The following is a 21699-nucleotide window of genomic DNA, read 5'->3' as shown; positions in this document are numbered from 1 at the left end:
CTCTGAAGGATACCTGTGCTCTCTGCAGGTTGTGCCCTTGCACGGATTGTTGCCTGCTCCAGCTCATCCTCTCTCCCCACGGAGTCAGACCCCAGCCCCAAATTCCAGGCCCATGAAGAAGGGAAAGCCCAGACYGATGGGAGCAGACCCAGGATTTCAGATGAGCACACAAGCAGAGATACAACCAGAACCATCCCCACACATCACTAAGGACAAGTCTTTCCYCCACCTGACCACAGGTGAAGGTCAAAAAGTCACCTGCAAAGCAAAGAGACTGTGGGGGCTCTCCAGCCCTCCCTGGGCTGATGCTGCTCCTGATGAGTCTGCACAGGGATCATCACCTCAAGGGGATGGACAAGATGCCATGTCCCTTCACTGGATCCAGATTCAACATCCCACTCACAGCCTCAGCAATGGTCATGGACAGAGTCACATCAGCAGCTCTTGGGCTTTTCAAGCCAGAGGCGGTGGAGCTTTCAGCAAACACAGCTGAGAAAAAAAAMCAAGCAGTCTCAAGTTAAAACCTTTCACGGGCTCCAGCAGGCACCAGTGCTAGCAGAACCAGAGGGTGTCACCCTGCATCAATCCCAACATAAACCTTTCGCTGTCAACACCGGCTAAAGAGCTCACAAAAGCTGCCCCATGCACAGCCCTGCCTGCACTTCAGCCAAACTGATGGACAGAGGCTGCTTGTGTGGCTTTATCTGGCTGGAAAGCCCTCCTTAAGATAGGAGACTGCTTGTCCTGCTGGAAGGATCTGCAGGTGCCTGGAGCCCCYGGCTCAGTCCCAGACTGTCATTTGGCTGGACTGGGTTCAGTCAGTTCCCCATCTCCCACAGCCTTGCTGTAGAAGAGGCTATCTGTTGTCTAAAAAATAACACAAGGAAAGCTTGCATCCAGGGAACTGCTTCTCTTTGAGGCCATTCCTCAAACCAGAGCACAGGGCAGTCATACAAAACCTATTTTCATAGGGAAACACTACAGGCAGTCCCTGCAGCACTTCTCACATCTCTTACGCCTGCCATGCTATTCTCTGCAGGAGTGGGTACTGGGCTTTGGTGGGATTCTTCCCAAACAAAAAGGGCAYGGTTGGGATGCAAGACCAAGGAGAGGAGGCAAAACAAGCCACATCCTTAGGGAAGGTGTCATCATTCGAGTGTTCAGGTAGGCCTACAGCAGGGACCGTGAGAAAGCAGCATCTGGATCCTGCTAGGTGACGAATATGGGATGGTGCAACATCCTTCACCCCTCACCTCCATGCACAGGTGCCTCCAGACATGGCTGGACCAMTTCCATCCCTCAGCCAATCCACCTCCCTGACAAGCCCTTGTTTTTCACCAGCCCTTGAGCAAATCCGTGGCTGGAAGGACCAGCCCTGCAGCCCAGTGGACAGCACACACACCTGCTGCAGCACCAGCCACCAGCTGTTCCCTGTGCCTCACAGCATCCCACCTCRCACAGCCTCACTGCCCCCAGGAGGCTCAGCATTCTCCTGTGCCTGCATTTAAAGGCRGCCCAGGGGTGGTAAGGGTGCAGAAAAGGGCTGCCCAGGTGGAGCTGAGTTAGGAAGGGATATGGGTGAGAAATTATTGCAGAGAGGGACTAAACACAAAGCTTTGATCTGCTCTTGCAAGCTGTGCTGCCAGGGCAGAGCTCTGCCTGGATGGCTGGGCAGCCGTGCAGGGTGAAGCATTTCACAGCTTACCCCTGCCCTTGCAATAATCCCCATTTCCCCCTGCTCTGGCTCACATCCCCATGATGCCCAGGATTCCTGCAGTCCCAGCATGAGGGGCAGGTGGCAAAGCCAGCCCAGMTCTGCGTGTCCCTGCAGCCAGCTCGCCCAACCTCCCCCACAGCCAGCACCCCGCCACTYGCTGTGACTGATACAGGGAACCTGGTGCTTTTATTAAACTCTTTGCTTCCTGTTTKAAGCTTAATAATAAATTGCATGTCACATTATGGCTGTGTTTATTAAAACCCATTGGCGTGGGCTCTGCTCTGCTACAGCATTTGAATTATTGAAAGCAACCCCCCATGGAGACCTATTTGCTGCAAACGCAGGAGGATTTATTTCCATTTTGTTTATCAGGCAGCATAAGTGCTGGGTGGAGGCAGGGAAGCCGTCTTGGTCTTTTTAGTTTCTCCCTGAGCCCCTACAGCAGAGTGAAGAGGTGCTGTGCAGAGCAGAGGAGGGAAAATGCCACCCCCCACAGGGGTGGGGACAAGTTTGGGACAGAAGTCCTGGGGGGAGTTGGTCTCTCTGCCCTGAAGCTCTCTCTGGCTCTGGTTGAGTTCTCYTCTTGTAARTYGCTTCRTGCCTCAGTTTACCTGTTTGTAGAGCAAGGTTACAGTGCTGCTTCCATCCAGGCACAACCAGTGATCAGCTCAGGCTCGATGAGCCTCTGCCAAAAGCCATCAATGGGAGATGCCCACAGCACGGGGGGATGGTCAGGGTGGCCATGAGGGGTGTGGAGGGGTTTTGCAGCCCTGGTTCAAAGCAGACACCCAAAGCTTGCAGCTGAACATCTCCAGGCTCTGCCTCATCCCAGCTCTGCCAGCTGCAGCCATCCAAACCAGCGTCAAGAGGATGCTCTGGCTCTGGGGATCATCCTGAGTGACAGCTCAAACTCATGTCCCTTGCCATGGCATCGCCCCTCGCAAMAAGGCAGAGGTTCTGCCAGGGCAGGAAGAGGCCATGGAGCAGGCTCGGATGGATTCGAGGGTCAGGGTGCTCCAGGGGTGTCCTTGCAGGCTGCCCAGCACTCTGGCAGGGCTCGSAGTGGCCGGTGGCTTTGCCAGGAGATGGCACTGTTTAGCGGCTAATCACGGCCCTGGCCCCAACGGGGCTCGGGGATGGACGAGCAGATGCTCCACAAGAAGCGTGGCCAGCAGGTAGAGRGAGGCGGTTCAGCTCCTCTGCTGTGCTTTTGTGAGACCCCACCTGAGTGCTGTGTCTTGCTCTGGAGCTCCCAGCATGTGCAGAATGTGGACCTGTCCTGGAGYGAGTCCTGAGGAGAGCCATGAAGATGCTCAGAGGGCTGGAGACACACTGAGAGAGCTGGGCCTAAATAGGCTGGAGAAGAGAAGGCTCCAGGGAGACCCTAGAGCACCTTCCAGAACCTAAAGAGGCTACAAGAGAGCACCTTCCAGAACCTAAAGGGCTGGAGAGGGACTTTTGACCCATGTAGTGACAGGACAAGGGAGAATGGCTTTAAACTGGAAGAGAGTAAGTTCACATCAGATATTAGAAAGAAATCCTTTTTTTGTGAGAGTGGTGAGGAACCGCCTTAGGTTGCCCAGAGAAGCTGTAGACTCCCCACTCTTGGAAGTGTTCTAGACCAGGCAGGATGGGTCCCTGAGCARCYTGGTGTAGKGGAAGGTGTCCCTGCCCATGGCAGGGGYGTTGGAGCTAAATGACCTCTAAATGCAGCTGGAGCTGAGAACAGGATCTGCAGAGCCTGGGGTGACCCACTTTTTGGGGCAGGGGCTGCAGGAAACRTCAGAGCAGCCAGCAGCAGAGGTAACTGAATGTTTTTAGAGCCAACAAATAACCTCAATTAAGCTCTGTGGCAGTGACCGATTCCAGCCGTGCAGCAATATTGGTTCCTTTAATTTTTAAGTGGCTGGAAATGGCAATACTGGGAACTGGGACAAGGAGACACCAGACCCCTCTGTGACCCTGGAGCCACTCTGCTGCCCTTCCCTTGGGGGGAGTGGAGCTCAAACACTGGCTGAGCTCCAGCGTGCCAGTCAGACAGCCCTCTCCCACAGTGGGATCAGAGGAGATGGGGTGACACAGCCCTTTTTTGGTTCATTTTGGCCAAGGGCTTTTTCTTAAGATCCTACTGCTCACACACCACATCCCCACTGCTCTGCCAGGCAGGAACACCGGCAGCCCCTGCCAGCCACCTCCAGGGCATCACTGGGTGTGAAGCTGAGGGGGACAAGGACTGAGACCAAAACGCAGTCACCCAGGCAGGGCATTGTTCTGCAGAGCTTTTGGGGAGCCAGGAGTGTGTGACCCATCCGACACTCTCCAGCCAGACCAAAGCTGTCTCCACACCCAGCACGACCTGGATTGGTGCCAGCACAGGCACGGCCAGCCTGGCCCTGAGGAGGGTTGGCATGGCAGCCCTGGCTGGGGGCCAGCCCCCGGCACCGGCAGGGAGCCCAGCAAGCAGCTCCTGACTGCTGAAGCTCCGGGACACTCTCGGATTTCCCCGTGGCAGCCTCAGCCTGAGCATGGCCCAGTTCCACCAGCTYATTTGTGTGCAAAACAGGAAAGGCATCAGGGTGGATAAAAAAAGGTTCCAGCTTCTCTAAATGCATATTTCACACCCAAAAAAAAAGCAAAATAAAAGCCAGTGGCACACTTCTGTCCCTGGTCTCTCCTGAACACCCTCCAACTCAGATGGAGCAGCCCAGGAGGATTCTGTTCTGTTGTTAAATAGAAGGAGAAACTGAGGCACGGGTGGCTTTTGCATTTCTCTGGCTGAGAAGGAGTTTGCTGCCAGAGAGGGCAGGCACTCCAGCAGGCAGGGCTGTGGTGCCCCACTGAGCYGTGGTGCAGGGGGCCAGGACTGGCCCAGCCTCACCGTCTGCAGGAATTTTGCTCTGCTGCCAACTCCAGACAAATCCCTTTTATTTGCTTGTTCAGGTTTCAGTGCTGTAATTGTGTTGTCTGAGCCAGCTCTCAAGAGAAAAAGGAAGAAAAGAAAAGAAAAAACATGTGAAGGAGAATAGCACAGCACCCGAGCCGCCAGCCTTATTGCATCCTGCCTGCTCCTGCCTGGGGTCTGGCCAATTCTTTCCTCACGGGGTCTGGCTCCCTGCTGCAGCTCTGGACCTCCCTGGAGGTGGGACTGAGTAACTGGAAGTGGTTTGGTCCATAYTGAGGTTTTGAGCACCAGAAGTCTTATAAATGCTGCTGGTTTGGGGGRTAAAGCCCCCCTTGAATGTGAGCTCAGCCCCAAAATGCCCATAGGCAGGGGTGCTGACAGCCATCTCTGGGCTTTGAGCAGCACAGTGCAGCTCTGAGCTTCCTTCCTGTGTTCCCCCCAAATAAAAGTTTGGTCTAAATCTGGAGTTTGGACCAGTTCTGGGAGGTAGGGGAGGTAGATGGGATTTTTTTTTAATATAGCATTTCCAGTGGAAATTGGAGCAACTTTGTCCTTCGCCAACTAGGAACAGGGATGCTCCACACTTCACAGGGCAGTGGACATCAGGGTAGAGACCCCAGTGTCACAGAACACAAGATCCCAAGATGAAAATGGGCAGCAGAGGGATGGGATCCAAGAACATGGGAGTACAATGATCTGGGCTGATGCATCCAAATGATGGCACTGGAGATGGTCTGCTCTCCCCCATCCCCATGTGGGGTGAGAAGGGCAGGTCCCACACCAGGATGAGCTGTGAACACTGGGATGGGCAGGAGGCCTCCTCAGCTTAAGCACCCCACAGCCGACAACAAAACATCCACAGTGTTTGCAGCCTCCCTCACCCCCATAAYTTTCCTTGGCTAGCTTTGGCTTTGACCTACGTGGATATTTTAAATAACATCAACTGAAATGACAAAGGAAAGCATGAAGTCAGTCRAAGGCATGGAAGGGAAAACATGAARTCAGTCAAAAAAAGGCCAAAGTGTTTCTGACCACTGGAGCGCTTCAGCTGGAGTAAAGACACAACTGAAAGCCACAAGCGTCTGGTTTCCTCAAATCACTACTTTTCTGGTTAAAAACAAAACAGAAGAGAAGGTTGYTTTGGCAGCAGGTTCCTCAGGTTCTGGGTAGAAGCCGGGATGTTTCTGTGCTTGGGGGATACAGAGTAAACGTGGGGGTGACACACCGGTTATCACAGCCAGGTCCCAGCTCTCTGCTCCAAAAATGGTTCATACCATTGGCCTCACTCTCCCAAAAAGGGCTGCCTCCATCCCCAGCACCAAGTCCTCATCCACACACAGCACAGCTGTCCCCACAGTGTCCTTTGTGTCTCCACTCAGTGCCAGAGGACAGACCCACCCTGCTCCAGGCAGAGCTGCCCCTGTCCSAGCCCTTGCACCAACCAGCCAGTATCCCATCCCCCAGCACCCCAAAAGGATGTGTCATCCTGCCCCCCACCCCAAAAACCAGGCTGGTGTGCCAGGATTACTCAGAGAAGGAGTTTTGGGCCGGAGRGTGCTTTTTCCAGAGATGTCCCCAAACCCCAGGGAAGGGTCACTGTGGGCAAGGTGATCTCTGCAGCCCGACGTGCTGTCTCTGGGCTAGTAGTAGTCCTCCTCGCTCTCCCCGTAGTCCTCAGGTGCCATGTGGGCCTTCGGCAGGGAGAAGTCTGTCAGGTTGAGTTGGTCTGAAATGGCAGCATGGGCACAATGTGACATTGCCACCCTGCAGTGCCTGTCCCCATCCCCACCAGGACCAAAGCCAAACCAAGCACGGCAGCTTTTGGGGCATCCCCAAAAGGACAGTCCCACGCTCCGGCAGCTCCTGCCATGCTGGTGCACTCTGCCCAAACATCCCCTCCCCTGTCCCCAGCAGAGATAGGGACTGGTGTTCACCTGGTGTGAAGACGGTCAGGCTGGCCAGTGCCACCACCTCCCCGACCCTGTTCCTGGCRAAGCAGCGGTACGTGCCCTCATCCGTCACCCGCACACCCTGGATCTGGAGCCAGCCTGTCACTTCGTATTTCTGGGGGCCGCCTCTGAACTGCAAGAAGGGGGATTTCTGTTAGCACTTGTGGCAGAAGCAGGGGGAATCTGTGCCACAGAGCCTGGGTCCCCTGGTTCAGCAGGCAGTGAGGTCCCAGGGTTGCTTTGGCAGTAACCATGCTATTTTCTGTTTATCCCCAGGAATAAATAAGCTTTTCCTGACCCAGCTGGGCTGCAGCTGTGTTTGCAGGCTGCTATTATGCTGTGGTAGCCAGGGGTGGAGGACAGTAGTGTTTCCTCCAACCAGGCAGGGCTTGGGGTGAAGATCCTCAGTCAAACCCCGTGACAGGCTGTGGGGAGGCTTGAAGGACAGAAAGATGGAAAGGGGCCACGATGCCAGGTTCCACCTGCTCCCCTGGTTCCCTCCCTCCATCCATCCCAGCACAGTTTTTTCCCTGCTGGCTCCTGGCTGAGAAGCATTGTCCCTTTGCCTCTGCCCACACCCTCTAATAGCTAGGTACACCCAGCTGGGTGCTATATTTGGGGCTGGCCGCAGGCAGGATGCTGACCCCTGGGCTGGCCAGCTCTGGGAAGGAAGCCCTGCTGATGGGAAAAAAGGGCAGGAGAGTGCTGGCAGGACCAGTCTGAGTGTGCTGGTAGGACCAGAGGACAGTCCAGGCTGGAAGGCACTCGGGAGGTTCTCTACTCCAGCCCTTCCAGTGGGACTGCAAGTGAAGCCAGCACGCACAGCAAACTAAAGGCAGGGAGGTGACAAAACCTGCTGCAGGACTCTACAAGCTCAAATATGAGTAAGCTCAAAAACTACTGGAGGAAATCACAGAAGAGGCCTGTGCTGATGGCTCCTACCCCTGAGACAGCAGCCCTGGTCCAGTCAGTCTTCATGGTGTGCAGCTCCAGCCATCCCTTCCCACGCCCAGGCAGCCAGGCTTGGCCATTCCCAGAGTATGATCACTCTTAGGTCTGGTTGYCCATGAGCTCTCAGAAGCACTGGGTCACTCTGGGTTGTCTTCAAAGCCCTGGGCACACCCCTCACCTGGACAGAGATGTGGGGGTCATCTCCAGGCAGCAGCATCTCTGTGCCATCCTTCCTCCACTCGATGGATGCCATGGGGTAGGCAAAGACCTCACAACCGAAGATGACGTCCTGCCCKGTGATGTTCCACGTGTCATAGGGAGGAGAGGTGATCTGAGGCTCTGGGGGATACAGGAGAGCAAGGTGGGCTCAGAAGAGGCCCCACTCTTGGCAGRTCCCATGGGCTCTCTCGGGCTGGTCTCTGGAGCAGCAGCATTTGGTTCACACAGAGATGCTGGGACCCTTCCCGTGCCTCTCTCCTCTTGCAGCCATGGCAGACCCTCACCTTTCCCAAGGACATGGTCCCTCCTCACAGCTGGTACTGAGAGCTCCCTCCCCAGCCCCCTCAGCCCATGGAGGGTTGCTGTCCCTCCTGTCCCTGCCTGTGCAATGATGCTTGAGGGACACATGCAGCAGGAACAGGGTGATGACAGCAATGTCACAAAGCAAAGCTCTCCTGAGCAATCGATTGGAGCACACTCCTCCTGTGGGGCAAAGGCCAAGGGGTGCTCGTCCAGCCCGAGGCTGGTGAGGATGGATGAGGTAGCTGAGCTTCCAGCCAAATGAGGCCTCTGCTCTGACACGGGGCTCCTGCCAGCAGTGGAGGGAGTCAGCAGATCCCCATCTGCTGGATGGAGCCAACACCTCCAGGTTCCACATCCCTTCCCTGGAGGGATGGAGTGAGGACTATCCTTCTTACCCACACCTGCTCCATGATCTGGCCCATAGCATGAGCCAGAGGTCAAGGGAAGGTTTCCACCTCCAAATATACCTGGAAAACACTCAAGAACATGATCTATGGAAAACACTCAAGAACATGATCTATAGAAAACAAGGTCAATCTTGATATGTCTCGGGCTGTGGTGACAGCACTGGGTGACCTGTGCCAGACTGGGGAGGCTGGGGCATGGTCTTCCTGCTAGACTGTCCACTCTCAGCCCCCACCTGAATTTTATAAGAGAGATGRAAATCACACAGCCAAGCCAAACCAACCCTGGGTTCTATTTGCAGGAGGCAGGCACATTGCTCGGGAGCAACAGGCCAGCATGAACCCAGCACTGCCGCCAAGAATTYGCTAACAATTCCCTGGAACTTCCCCATCTGCTCCAGCAGCTCCAGAGCTTCCCATTAGCTCCACTCCCTCTTGGCAAAGCTGCTCCCAGATTTCTCCAAGCCCTGGACGTGCRAGGGGCTCCCCCAGAGCAGCAGGGTGGGGGGACTAGAGGGATTMTGACACTGCATRGAGCAGCCCCCAGTGCTGCCAYGTCCCTGTGGTTTTGCTGCCAGATKAAACAGTTAAACCAGACCCCYTTATTCGCYTCTCCACACAGCTCCAGGGGCACTACCTGACTCGCAGGGACCCTCGTGGGCCACGGTGAGGTTGGCATCAGGGTGGGCATGGGCAGCCTCCAGGAACCTGCAGATCTGKGCGTAGGTTTTGCCGTCGGAGCCGCAGAGGGCCAGGTGGGAGACGCAGGCACACTGGGGCTCGGGCACCTCTCCGTGGCGCAAGTCCCCGGCATCCAGCCGGCACTCCAGGTGCTCCCCACACTTGCCGTAGAAGTGGTTGGTGTTGTCCAGGTCGCAGATCTGYCCCTCCAGGTTGGCACATTCCCAGCAGCAGTCGCAGGCATCCCGCACTGTGCCAGCCAGGCACCCGCGTGGCGTCGGGCACTCCTCTGGCTGGCACTCAGCACAGCTCTCCCCTTCCTCCAGCAGCCGCTGCCAGCCCCGCTGGAGGTAGTCAGAGGTGCTGGGAAAAGCCTGGCCCAGCTGGAGCAAAGCCCAGTGCAAGGAGAGCAAGGAAAGCACGAGGAAAGAGATGCTAAGGGGCTTGGCTTCAGACATCCTCACGGCAGATCCTCTATCCCAATTCCACTGTCACTCGGATGGGGTTCTCTGGCACTGCTCTGGTCTTCCTGTCTAGATCTGAGGAGCCATCCTGGCCTGTAAGGAGGGAGGACAGGTGTTAACGGTGCAGGAAGTGTCCTCCCTTTTTTAGCTCCTGGCTGGCTCACCCAGAGCAGCAGCACTGCAGCCCCACGGCCACAGCCTTTGTACCCTGAATCTCCCCAAGCAGCTCCCCGCCCTGAGACACCCAATATATTCTGGAGGGATAGAGCTGATGACCCCAGCCCCACCAGGTTTCATCCTTGTGCTCTTGGCAGCCCAGCGTGCAAASTCCAGCCTCCTCTGACCCCAGAATAGCCTGGGAAGCCACAGGGCTAGCAGGGCACCGGACAGGCTGTTCTACAACATTATGGTTCAGCACATTCCTACCCCGCTCTTGCTCTCCTGTCAGAAAGCTGCTCTCCAGCCCCTTTCCTTTCCCCATTGCTTTGCAAGAGTCATGAGCCCTTTTTTAGTCCCTCACCATCCATACAAGCACAATGGAGTGGCTGATCCTGCAGACAAGGTATTCTTTCTGCGCTGGAGGCAGCCAAGCCAGGAGGATGTTCCCAGTCATGCCTGGCTTTTGTTCTCCTTCCCTTCCTGCACTGTAGCACCTCTTTTTAGGCACCACCCACCTGAGCAGGGGGGAAAATGCCCACTCCCCAGAAGGTTTTGTGACCCCCTCAGCTATCACTCAGGCAACTRTGTACAAAAGGCTGAGCATGGAGGAGCTCAGTGCACAGGTGGGCAGCCAGTGGACTGACAGCAGCCCCCGTGTGATCAGCCTGTCCCCGCACAGCAGGGTCCCTGCCCTCAAACCCCAACCCTGCATTACCTACTCAGGGTAACAGAGGCTGATCTACTCCGGGCTTCCCATCTCTGCTGGGGGAGGGGGACGAAACGTGGCATCTCAGAGCCTGTCCCCAGAGAGGGTGACAATGAACCAATTCCCTTTCTGAATATCTCTCCCTGCCCCCTGTTACACCCTGGCTGCCTTCCCTGAGATGGAGTGAAATTATGGTCCCCTGCCCCAGGGCAGCATAAGCGAGCGCGGCTGGGGAGGGGACCCAGGCAGACAGGCTGTCCCCTCCCCTCCCGCTGGGAACAGCACCGAAAGGCAAGCTGCAGCCCCCCGCCCCACTCTCGGGCTAACACAGCCCAGGGCTGGGGTGGGGACGGCCCCGGTAGCGGGTTACACATATGCACCCCCGGATAAAAACCCGTGAAGATTTGACCCGTTTACCAGAGACCACCGAGCCCCCCAGGGGTGGAATGGAGCAGAGGGTCCCAGCGCCGGAGCCCTCCCCCGGCCCACCCTACCCCGGTCTGTCCGGAGCAAGGCTCCGTGCGCCGGTGGAAAGGGTACGGGGGAACGGCAGAGTTGGTCTCTAGCTCCCTAAGTCCGGGGTACAGGCACAGAGGGCTCTGCAAGAGTGCTGGGTAGAGGCACGACGTCCCCTGAGGTTCCCCAGGAGCCACCCCGCCATAAGCCGCCACTTACCGGAGGCGCCGGTGCCGGCGGCCGCGGATGCGCAGTGGCCGTGGCGGCGGGGCTGCTGGCCCCCGGGGCTGCTGGCCCCCGGCCGCTCCGGCACCGCCGTGATGTCAGCGAAACGTGAATCCCCCCGCCCCTCTCCGGGCCCGCGGCCCGTCCCTGGACCGGGACACGGGCTGGCCGGCACCCCTTCCCTGCCGGCATCCCGCCACGCACCGCATCCTGGCCCCGGGGCTCTGCCGCTCTGGCTCCCTGGCACCGGCACCTCCCCKCGGATCCCCACCCTGGGGTCAGCCCCCAGCTGTGTGCGGGGCCTGGGCTAATGCTCGGGTGCCTCCATGGGGCAGGAGGGGACTGGGSTCCTCCTTTGCTGTCCCACTTTGCACGAGTCCTTGGGGACAAGTGAATGGGAGAGGTGGTCATGGCTAAGGAAGTGTCAAAAGCATCTCTCAGCCTGTARTTTGGTTGGGAAACAGACTGAAAAGTTGAGCAGCTGCCGTAAGTAAATGGGGGGAAGCTCAAGCAAAGCAGGACCCATCTAAAGATCTGGTTTCCTTCACCATGCTGCAAAAATCTGCTTTTGCTTTCCAACACCCTCCTGCAAATTCGTTCCGGGTTCCAGGGCTTTTGCTCCGTCACGTTGTGAATCCAGCCATGTCTAACGATGGAAAATRCGGCAGCTTCAGCCCCCTTAAATCTGTCTTTGCAGGCCAACTTCCCCCTCCAGCCCCCTGCTGCAGAGAGAGCTTTCCTGCCTGCTCTGCCTTCAGAGGCCTTCAGCCTCACGTCCCACTCCCCCTCAGTGGCCCCCAGCCCCTTGGCTCAGGGCTGCCTTCCTCTCTGGCTCCCCTTGTCCTGCCTATTGAGTGAGGTCCCCACATGCCACAAGATTTCAGGTCCAACATCCACGAGCTGCTGAGCAGCTGGGGYTGCAGCTGTTTTGGGAGAAGGGAAATAGTCAGGAATGGCTGASGTTTTCCTACACTCAGTCCCAGGGCAGGGTCAGAGCCTGAGCAGAGATGAGACAGACTGTAGGTGACCCAGGCATGGGTGCTGAGCCTCCTGGGCTATCCCTGCCATGCCATCATTCCCTCCTTGGGATGAAGGACTGCCTGCAYATTCAGGCATCCCTGCACCAAACACACCCTCACTTACCCCTGCTTCACCAAGGGGGCAAAGCAGTGAGGCAAAGCCTGGCCCCAGATGCCACCTTCTACACACGAAGTGCCTGGCCAGCACAAAAACAGTCCCCACTCAAATCGCAGGCGCTGCTGAAAACAGGGACCATCAGCGTTTCAGGTTATTTGCATCTCTTGCCCTTGGCAAGGTGGTGAGGGGGAACAGGCCCCAGTGCTGCTCTTCCCTGCACACAGTTCCTTCTCTCATGTGCCATGGCCCAAGCCCCTGGTGTGTCCCCATCTTCATGGGATTATCGTGGCCTCTGGGTGGCTGGATTCATCTGATCATCCCTGCAGTATCAGCCACTAACAAGAGAGAACCCCTGGCCAAAGGGGAAATCCAAACACAGATCTGAGCAGGAACAACTCCAGTCATGGAGAAACACCATCCAGCACCTGAAAGCCAAGGGCTCAACAAGATGGAGCTCAAACCTGGCAGTTAATTAAACATCCTGCTTAATGAGGCTATTGAATGTGCTAATAAACACATAGCATAATAGCAGCTATGAATGAAGGGTGGAAGATCTAATCTGTGCATAACAAGGAGTTCTGCTCAATCACACCTCAAGTCAATCAACACAGCCCCAGCTGCAAATGGGGTTTGTGGCTGTTGTTGCTGGGGGAACACTGTGGAGGAAAGGGTGATCACAGCCCTGCATGGCCTGGCACTTGGGTAAATTGCATTGCTGGCTCCCTACCCATGCTGGCTATTTATCTCTCATTTTTCCTCACTATCCTTGAGCCTAGTGAAGCTCCAGCAACTGGGTTTTGAAGGTTGAGTCTTAAGCACCAAAGCTTCCTCCTCTCTTCCTGGTTGATCCCCATCACTGTTTTCCCATCTTGTGATGGGAAGGCAGGAGTCAATGGGTGCTCCTGGCARGCCGACATCCATGGCATCCCTCCAGAGCTCTGTCATCAGAATGAAATCCAGAAATCCATCACATCTGATCAGGGGTACCACACTGCTCCTGGCCCCAGTGACTCTGCCACAGCTTTGGGCTGATGTCCCAGACCACCCCACGGCGATCTGGGGTTTACAGGAGATGAGGCCAAGGGAAAAATCCACTCTGGAAAAAAAGCCCTGGGCCAAGTGACTCAATGTATGTCATGTCACGCAGGGCTGGTGAGTAGTATTGGGCTGGGCTGGCGGGGTTGAGAATGTGGGTTATGTCACAGCAGAAGCAAATGTCACTAGAGATGTTGGGACAGAATGCTGCCAGCACATTGCCTGGGGCCATAAAGGTCTCCTAATAATAAACCAAATCTCTTTCATTTCATCACAAATACACTCTGTTTCCTGCCGTCTGACAGCCTGAAACCACTCGGTTCTGGCCAGCCCACACCAAGGCTGTGCAGCTCTCTCGGGGTCCCTGCTACGTTCCAGGGCGCCACTGTGGGGACACAAGACATGGGCAGCAGGCAGGTCCCCTCTGCCTGCGTGCCAGGCTGGATCCGCTCTGGGAAGCAACCAGGCTCAGGTTTCTCCAGGCTTTTCCAGACCGRATTCCTCCGAAGAACCTATCCGTCAGCAAATTCTTGGGGAAGCGGTTGCAGCTGTGCGCAGGGTCAGCTGGCCCCGAGGCGCGATGGCCGAATGACAAGGGACACCCCGGTTCCCGGTCTGCCCGGGGTCCCCGGCCAGAGCCGCGGCTCAGCTCCATCTCCGCAAGAACCATGCCATTTCCTCAGRTTTTCCCACCAGCCCTCTCCAAGCGCAATAACACGGGGATAGAAACCGAAAAGGCGGCGGGGGCTGCATTCCCGGGATGTCCCCGCCCCGGCACGGTCATGCCAACTTTGACACTGCGGTGCCGGGTGAGAGCGGGTCCCAGGGCCCCGTGACCCGGCCGGCTCCTCCCGCAGCCCGAGGAGCACAAACAGGAGCACAAACAGGAGCACAAACAGGAGCAGCCGCAGCCCCCCCGTGTCCCTGCCCGGCCCGCGGGGCTGTCCCGCACGGGGGTGCGGGTGGCGGTGCGGACAGGCGGCTGTGGGGTCTCTGCTGCCACCTCCAGGGCACTGCTGGCCTCGTCCTCGGCCCCTTGCGGTGACACTGACTGTTCCCGGGGGCTGCGGAGCCTCGGCATCTCAGCCCTTGTGTTCCTGCACGCTAAAAGCCCCGCTATGAACGGAGCCTGGGAGCCCTCACCGCACCGTACTGTCCTGAGCGGCATGGCACATCTTCCTGTGATGGGAGAATCTCTGTTCAGCCTGCCTTGGCCCGCATGGCTCCCCCAGACGGGGTGGGTGCTCCAGAGGGTGCTGCCAACTCAACTGGCGCTGTCGCCTTTGCCACCCTCCCTTTCCCCAGCCGCCAGACCCGCCAGCAGGGCTGGGACGCGGCCAGRGAAGGTGACCCGCTGCCAGCACCCCGGCACCCCCTGCCACTGGGGACGGGCACTGGGGAGGGGGAGCCTGYCCGCTCCCCCCTGCAAGAGGCTGCCCATTTCCAGGCGTCATTAAAGAGCAATTAGCTGGAAATTAAGCTGAGAACAAGTATTGATTAGCTCATTAAGGCTGGGGGAGCCGGCTGAGGCGGTAGGAATTTCTGCYGCTCGCCCTCATTATGGGCAAGGTTAAAGCATGTGGTCGGGCAGCTCATTAAAAATGCCAGGGACCAATCGATGTCCCCAGCCCAGCGCCGCCCAGCACCCCCAGCACCCTCGGGGACATCCAGCTGCTGTCTTTCTGGGACTGGCCCTTGACCTCTGTGATGAGACAGCTCGGGAAGGGACTGAGCATCCTTGCTCCCCTGTATCCACTGCTGTGTCCTGGGCTCCCCTACAGAGACAGCAGTGTCACCTTCTGGCTTGTCAAGCCCTCAAAACTCACCGGCCAAGTGAGTTTTCTCTCACCCAACCAGGGGACCCACGGAGACAAGTTCTCCCTAGCGCAGTGAGTCTGTGGGCTCACTGCACTTCTGCAGCTCCAGGAGAGAGCAGACACCGTGGCTGCTTTGCAGGGCAGCACCCCAGGCCTGCAACACACCAGGGATGAGTTTGTCGTGTCTCTGCCTAGCGGTGCCAGCTTGTGCAGATGGGAACAGACCAAAGGGGATCTCAGGGATGGAATGAAAGCAGCTGAAAGATACTCARTGGTTCTGTGTGACTGAGTACTGCCATACCACACTGCCCTGAAACCCACCCTGGAGTGGGCCCAGACTCTGCCCAGCCAGACCCAGGCACCCCAAGCATCTGTGTCTCTGCTCCCGTGTCCCTCCCATTCCCATCTCTGCCTCTCSTGGCCGCCAGCAGCTCAGGGCCAGCTCCCAGCCAGCACACACAAGGAGGGTGTCCCTGCAAAGCCGGGTGGTGTGTGTGGGAGGAGGCAGATGTCATCATTATTTTTGTTTTCTTTACACTGCTCCGGAAATATATTGTATTCTCAGATAATCCCGTTCAATTACAGCACAATAAAACACATAATAAAAACGTAATTCATTTTTCCTGAGCGCTCCATCTCCCTGTGTCTTGGCAAGCTATTAAAAATTTGTCTTCATTTTTCTGGCAAGAGCCTTGTACCTTTTCATCTTTAATTTATGAGAGCAGAATAGCTACTGACAAGCCCTTATTGCACGGCGAGGGGCTGCATTATTTATAAGCCGCCAATGGCTGGCTCAGGGGAGATATTTGCAATATTCCAGGGCCAGGAGAAGGAGGGGGAGGGATCCCTGATGTGCTTGTCCCAATACACTTGCTTCCCCACCCTGGGTGGGTGCTGGGTGCAGGTGTTCTCCTCGAGGGGAGCAGCCCCAGCCTGGCCTGTGCCAGCCCCTGCCAGCTGTGGAAGCTGTGGCACAGGGTGGCTTTGGGCTGCCTGGTCCTTACAATGTCATTGCTGCATCTGCCCATCTTGGCCTTTGCAGTGGCTCTYGTTCCTCCATCCTTCAGCACAGGGCACTGAAGAACACAGCTGCCTCCATCCCTCCTCTCCCTGGATGGACATCCACCGCTCCTTCTGACTGCTCTGGTCGGACAGAAAGCTGAGGGGGAGGCAGCTGAGCTTGTCACATCTCTTGCCAGGGTCCTGCAACAGCAGCAATGTGCTCTCCAATGTGTTCTCTGAGAGTCGTGCATAGAAAGTGGGATAAAAATAGTCCTGCAGGGGAGGCACAGGAGCAGGGCCAGGATTGTCCTGTGAGCAGGCTGCAAGAGGGGGTGTGAGTGTGGGCAGAGCCAGGGTGACGCTCCGGCCTCTCCAAACCAGCAGCATTCAGGGCAGCAGCTTAGCAAAGCTCCCTGTGCAGCGGCACRGTCCAAAGCCGACTGTACTAAAAAAAGCCCTCCTGACAGCTGGATAAGCTTAAACACACGCCAGGCCAGCCCGAGCTGCTGCAAAGGCAACGGCCTGGAAAGCAGGGAGCAGAACACAGCCCCAGGGGGTGCAGGGGCACCCTAGAAGCCAACCTGCCCCTCCCTCCTGCTCCCATCCTCACCCCAATAGCAGCCTCCACCATATACAAACTAGCAAACAACACACTTCTCTTTGCTGTTARTTTTGTATAAAGAATCTGCCTTTATTGTTTGGTGTATATAGGTACATTATACGTATATCAAAAATACCTAGAGGAAACCACAGTGCACTTAAAGCTATTTGAGAAGGTCCACCTGAAAGCAAGCACTCCAGGAGGGGGTAGAGTAACCCCTCAGRGGAAGCCCAGCCCTGAACGCAGATGGCATTAAAATGAGAATAAAAACCAAGACTCTGCTGGGATTAAAATGTGCCATTTGCTCTGGGGATGGAAGTAGCAGAAAGCCAGATTAAATCCCCAGAGCAGCCTGGAGGAGAGCAGAAGGTGAGGTGGGAGCACACGCCTGCACTGGGAGAGCCCCCCCCACTCCGAGTTAAAGCCACTATGTGCAACTGATCACTCACCCCAGCTATTCTGGATATGGGGAGCTYTCCTCTCCAAAAGCTGCTCTGCCATCCCCAGGCACCAGCTGCAGAACTGCTGGGCGCTGTCGGGTGCCTGCAGAGGYGATCTACCTTCCATTACCATGATTCTCTGCTGCCTCCTAAAAAGCTGGGGAGCAYCATTTTCTTCCTCACCCCACTTTTGTTTCCTCCACCATAGCTCAAGGTCCCTGGTGTCGCTGCCCACAGCTACAGGCACACCCAGGGTAAGCACAGGAGGAGTGCACCAGGGTGCCAGCCAGGATGTCCCCAGAGCAGGGCTGAGCCAGGCATGRGGACTGGGTTTGGTGTGGTGCCGCAGGGCTGCAGGCACCCCGGGAAGCAGGGCTGAGTGCCTGGGACCTATGGACACGCAACGGCCAAGGGAAAGCRGCGGCAGCACCAAGGGGACCTGAAGGGCAAAGCTCAGCAATGTGCTGGCCCGGCAGCTCCAGGGGACACATCTCGGCCACCCCAGGACCCCGTTCASAGCCCTTTGTTGAAGTAGACAGTCTCCAGCCATGGATCTTTCTTCCGGATCTGATCTCGYACTTCAGGCTCCAGGCTGTTCACAGACATTGAGCTGAGAAGGAAACATGGACACAGAGGATGGAGGGGATATTCCCACCAGTGGTCTTGGGTTGGAAAGCACCTGCTGCACCCCATGGGAATACTGTCCCCATGGCCCAGCACAGAGCCTTTTGTCTGCACTGCTGTGTGCACAGAGATGTGGGTGCACAGGTTCAAGCCCCTGACTACTGCAAAAAGCAAAATAATCTCTTGGGAGTCAGAGAGCACAAGGAGCCCATGCATCCCCTGCCCGYGCCCCGTGCCCACACCTCAGCCCCRCCCCACAGGAGCCACAYGTGCAGGCAAAGTGCCCGTCTGTACCTTTTCTGTGGGAAGAGCGCGCAGCACAGCGGGGTGGCAAACACCAGACTGCAAGGGAGAGACATAGCAAGGTGAAGCTGGGCTGTATAAATCACCCACACCCACCTATGGCCTGATCCCAGAGCAGCAACRAGGCAGGCCAGAGCTATGCTGGCAGCCAGGAAAGAGCTGCAGAGATGCCCTCTCCAAGCTCAAGACCCTGCATGTGGCTCCTGAGCGGGGACAAAAGGATGATGTGGTGGAACAGCAATGCTGAGCAGGAGCCCATGGCAGGCTTGAGAGACACCAAGATGGAGCAAAACAACTTCCAGCCCCAGAACATCACATCCTATCCTGTCTGCCTGGGGTGCCACCAGCCTGGCCAAACTCTGGCATCGCCCCAGGAAACTTTGGGGCCGTTTCCTCCCCTCTTGCAGTGTCCCCAGCAGCACTGTCCCATACACCTGGGCTCAGCCAYGCCCAGGGCAGCAATGCCCATCTGTGGAGGGTGACTTACCAGAGTCCCACCAGGCCAACCTGCAGGGGAGCGTTCAGGAACGGGTACCGCTGCCAGGAACAAGGAGAAGGTGCGTGTCAGTGCAGAGGACAGGGTGGGAAGGTATCTATGCCCCAACAGGGTGCCAGCCCTGAGGGRTGTCAGCAATGTGACAAGCTTGGTGGGGTGTCCCTACACCCACCCTCCCATCCCARGTTCCCTGGTACCTTCAGGAAAGCTCTCTTCTCCAGCATGTTCATGATCACCGGCGGAATAGCTGAGGCAGGGAGGAAGGAGATGAGCTCCAAATGTTCACAGCCCCCTGCCAGCAGTGGGACCCCATCCCACACTGCCAGGGCTCAGCTGCAATCTCCCAGCACAGRTGGAGGAGGGGACACTCACCCATGGCCGGCACTGCCATGCCAATGCGGGACACCACCACCTGGAAAATGGCCTTCTGGGCTGCTGCTGTGGATTCGCCCAGGCGGTTCCCATTCTCATCCGTGACAGGGATCCCCAGCTTGAGCTCTCTGCAGGGAGAGAGGGGGTCAGCAGGTCAGGACACAGGACAGAGACATGTCTCCAAGAGAGGTTAGCATTCTCCTGTACCCCATCCATCGCCTGCACAATAAATCAGAGGGGGTCTCAGCTGGACCCACATTCACACTTGGGAGCAGTCCTCAACAGGGCTGCACGGGGACCAATAAGTCCTGGGATGAAACCAGGTGCTTGTACCCTCAAACCAAGCCCCCCCATTAAGGGCCAGCAAGGAAGTCTCAGCACTCCCCATCAGTGCCTGCGAGCCCATCCCACCCCAGGGGCTCACCTCTGCCTCATCAGCGGGATGTTGATGCAGTTGGCAGCTGCCACGGCCGCAAAAGGCACGTACCGGCCGATGATGGCTGGCAAGTGCTGGGGGGAAAAGCAGGAACACGTCATGCAGAGGGTCTGGGGGCAGAGCTGGCTGTCCCTGAGTCTGCCACCATCTTCCTGCAAGACCCTGGGGGATTCCAGGCCTACTGGGGGAAAAATGTTCCATCCTCCCCTGCAACTCTCAGCTGGTAAAAGCTGCACAGATTGAAGGCTCTGGGAGGGTCACATGTCCCCTGCCAGGCCTGGACAGAGGCTCAGGGGTGACAGAARCCTGGAGATACATCCAGAGCAAGGCTGGAGGGACAGGCCATCTCCACAGCCATTGCCTTGTGTGGGTGACCTCAGCAAACCTCTTTTCTTCATTTTCTCCCCCACTCCAGGTAAATCCCCTGCTCAGCTCAGAGCTTAGGGAAACCCAGTGCAGGGGGGGGGACCAGGTCCCCCAACTGTGACAGCCAAGGGTCACCTTACCTTGGTGAGGGATTTGAGCCCCAGCGCTGTGACAATTGCCCCCGTGGTCGCGCTCACATAGGCTGTGCCCAGCTGGCTGAAAGGGCAGGAAGTGACACCAGTAAGCCAGGCTCCCCCCATCCCAGTTGTCCCTCCAAAGGAGGGGACAGCATACCCTTCAAGAGCRCCAGGACACCTGGCTTCCTCTCCCATCTCTACTACTAACCCTGAGAGCCCCAATGGCATCCATCTCTGCCTCCATCAGCTCCCCATTGTCCMATCTCACAGTTCCCTGCTATTCAAGAAGCTATTCAAGGCACCTTCCTGGTGTTTTGGGGTGCCTGGAGGATCTGGTCAGAGAGATGCTTACCTGGGGGTGATGGGTGCATCCCCGCTGCGGTTGGTGTAGTTGACAATGGCATTAAAGGACTGGTTGACCCACTGCCAGAACAACACAGCCGGTGTGGTCCTAACAGAGAGAGGAGGATGCTGGTGACACTGTGGGATGCCACCCATGCTCCTACAGTATGATCATGAGTGGGGTACAGGACACATGTGCCCTCCTCACCCCAGAGTCAGGAGGATCCTCCAGGCATCCTCTTGGTCCTGGAGTGAGGAGGGGACAGGTACCTGTAGAAGGTCAACATGCAACCGGTGATGGTCATGTTCATGGGGACCTGGGCGGACATGCGTCCCACAAGGATCATCTTCTCGCCCGTGTCAGGGTGGAAAGCCGAGTCATAGATGTACTTTGCCCGCCAAAGCTGGTCCTCTGTCAGCCCAGGGTGCACCCTGCCCGCCCTGCCAGGTAAGGATAACACCTGTTGAAAGACCTTCTGCCAGCACACATGGCCTAACTGTCCCCCACACCATTTGTGACAGCTAGCAGATGCCTTAGGGACCAGCCAGGCAGTTTTGGGGGCTGGCTTTGGCCAGGGGGCCAGCATCGCTTCTATTCCCACTCCTGGGAATGGCCCCAAGGCTGTATCCTGCCCAGGAATAGTGCTGAGGGTACATCCATCCTCCCAAGTGGGTACCTGTAGTCCTCCACCACCCGGCGAGCTTCCTCCAGTGTAGCCCCTGACAGCAGCAGGTTTCGGGGGTCGGTCACCATGAAGAAGTGCTTGGCCCGGCCCTGAAAGGTGCTCTGGTCCCAGCGGGGCTCCCGGATGTTGATGGTGGCAGGCAAGGACGGTGGCATCTTCTGGCAGGGCAGGGGATGAAAGGGTTATGTGGGATGTGGTGCCTGTGTGTCCCCCCACATCCCTGCTCCAGTGCACCCCAGCCTGGAGGGACAAGGGCTAAACAGGAAGGCSCTTTGTCAAGGAGCTCAGCAGCGACTCCTGAGCCCACCCAGCACACGGGCAGTGCGGGGTGCTGTGACCTCACCACTGCACCCTGCAATGTGCCAACGAGAACTCCCCGATCTCACTTACACCAGCCGCCAGAAGGCAGGGACCTCCCATCCAGCAGAGCACCCCTGTCACAAAGGAGGGGACAGGGACCCACCACTTCGGGATCAGAGCTACTGCCAGCACCGGCAGAGCGGAGCGAGGAAGGGCACTGGAAGGAGGAATGTCACCCCCGGCAAGGCACCGACACACCCGCACGGTTCTATTCCCACACCCGCCCTTCCCCGCGAGGAGCGGCGCTCTGCTCCCTCCCTTCCCGCACCGAGCATCCCTCCCGCCACGCGTGACCCCCCTGCACAGGGACCCGGGGCAGCCCCCGCACTCACGGCTCCCGGGGCAGCGCCCGCCGTGCCCGCGCCGCCGCCGCCGCCACCGCCCCGCTCCCGCCCCGCGCGCTCTGACG

At 57.4% G+C, this 21699-nt stretch overlaps 2 protein-coding genes across 5 annotated transcripts in view; both read right to left on the bottom strand.

The window, feature by feature from the left end:
* Positions 1 to 4644: 4644 nt before the first annotated feature.
* Positions 4645 to 11221, bottom strand: KAZALD1 (Kazal type serine peptidase inhibitor domain 1). The gene is made up of 5 exons (XM_057379233.1): positions 11131 to 11221; positions 9083 to 9683; positions 7698 to 7858; positions 6554 to 6701; positions 4645 to 6345 (listed from the first exon to the last, which is right to left on the bottom strand). Exons 2-5 carry the CDS (start codon positions 9582 to 9584, stop codon positions 6260 to 6262), a joined length of 897 nt encoding a protein of 298 aa, XP_057235216.1. The 5' UTR covers positions 9585 to 9683; positions 11131 to 11221; the 3' UTR covers positions 4645 to 6259.
* A 5571-nt stretch (positions 11222 to 16792) lies between these two features.
* The window catches only part of SFXN3 (sideroflexin 3), a 5923-nt gene continuing 1016 nt past the window's right edge, over positions 16793 to 21699 (bottom strand). The window contains exons 1-11 of one of the 4 annotated variants that reach the window (XM_057379992.1): positions 21623 to 21679; positions 20922 to 21088; positions 20515 to 20685; positions 20255 to 20353; positions 19906 to 19981; positions 19388 to 19473; positions 18964 to 19091; positions 18789 to 18838; positions 18583 to 18632; positions 18087 to 18134; positions 16793 to 17778 (exon numbers count right to left, since the gene is read on the bottom strand). In XM_057379992.1, coding sequence (XP_057235975.1) covers positions 17682 to 17778; positions 18087 to 18134; positions 18583 to 18632; positions 18789 to 18838; positions 18964 to 19091; positions 19388 to 19473; positions 19906 to 19981; positions 20255 to 20353; positions 20515 to 20685; positions 20922 to 21085 — 969 coding nt within the window. In that variant the 5' untranslated portion in view covers positions 21086 to 21088; positions 21623 to 21679 and the 3' untranslated portion in view covers positions 16793 to 17681. Of the gene's footprint in view, positions 17779 to 18086; positions 18135 to 18582; positions 18633 to 18788; positions 18839 to 18963; positions 19092 to 19387; positions 19474 to 19905; positions 19982 to 20254; positions 20354 to 20514; positions 20686 to 20921; positions 21106 to 21622; positions 21680 to 21699 lie in introns of those variants that run through there. The other 3 variants (XM_057380001.1, XM_057380013.1, XM_057380007.1) reach the window with 3 other exon arrangements.

Source organism: Malurus melanocephalus, unplaced genomic scaffold (assembly GCF_030028575.1).
Source record: "Malurus melanocephalus ecotype Western Australia unplaced genomic scaffold, MMel_1.1 scaffold_12, whole genome shotgun sequence".
In the NCBI taxonomy this organism is placed as follows: domain Eukaryota; kingdom Metazoa; phylum Chordata; class Aves; order Passeriformes; family Maluridae; genus Malurus; species Malurus melanocephalus.
Note: the sequence above shows the minus strand (reverse complement) of the source record. Positions and strands in the feature narration are given on the sequence as shown.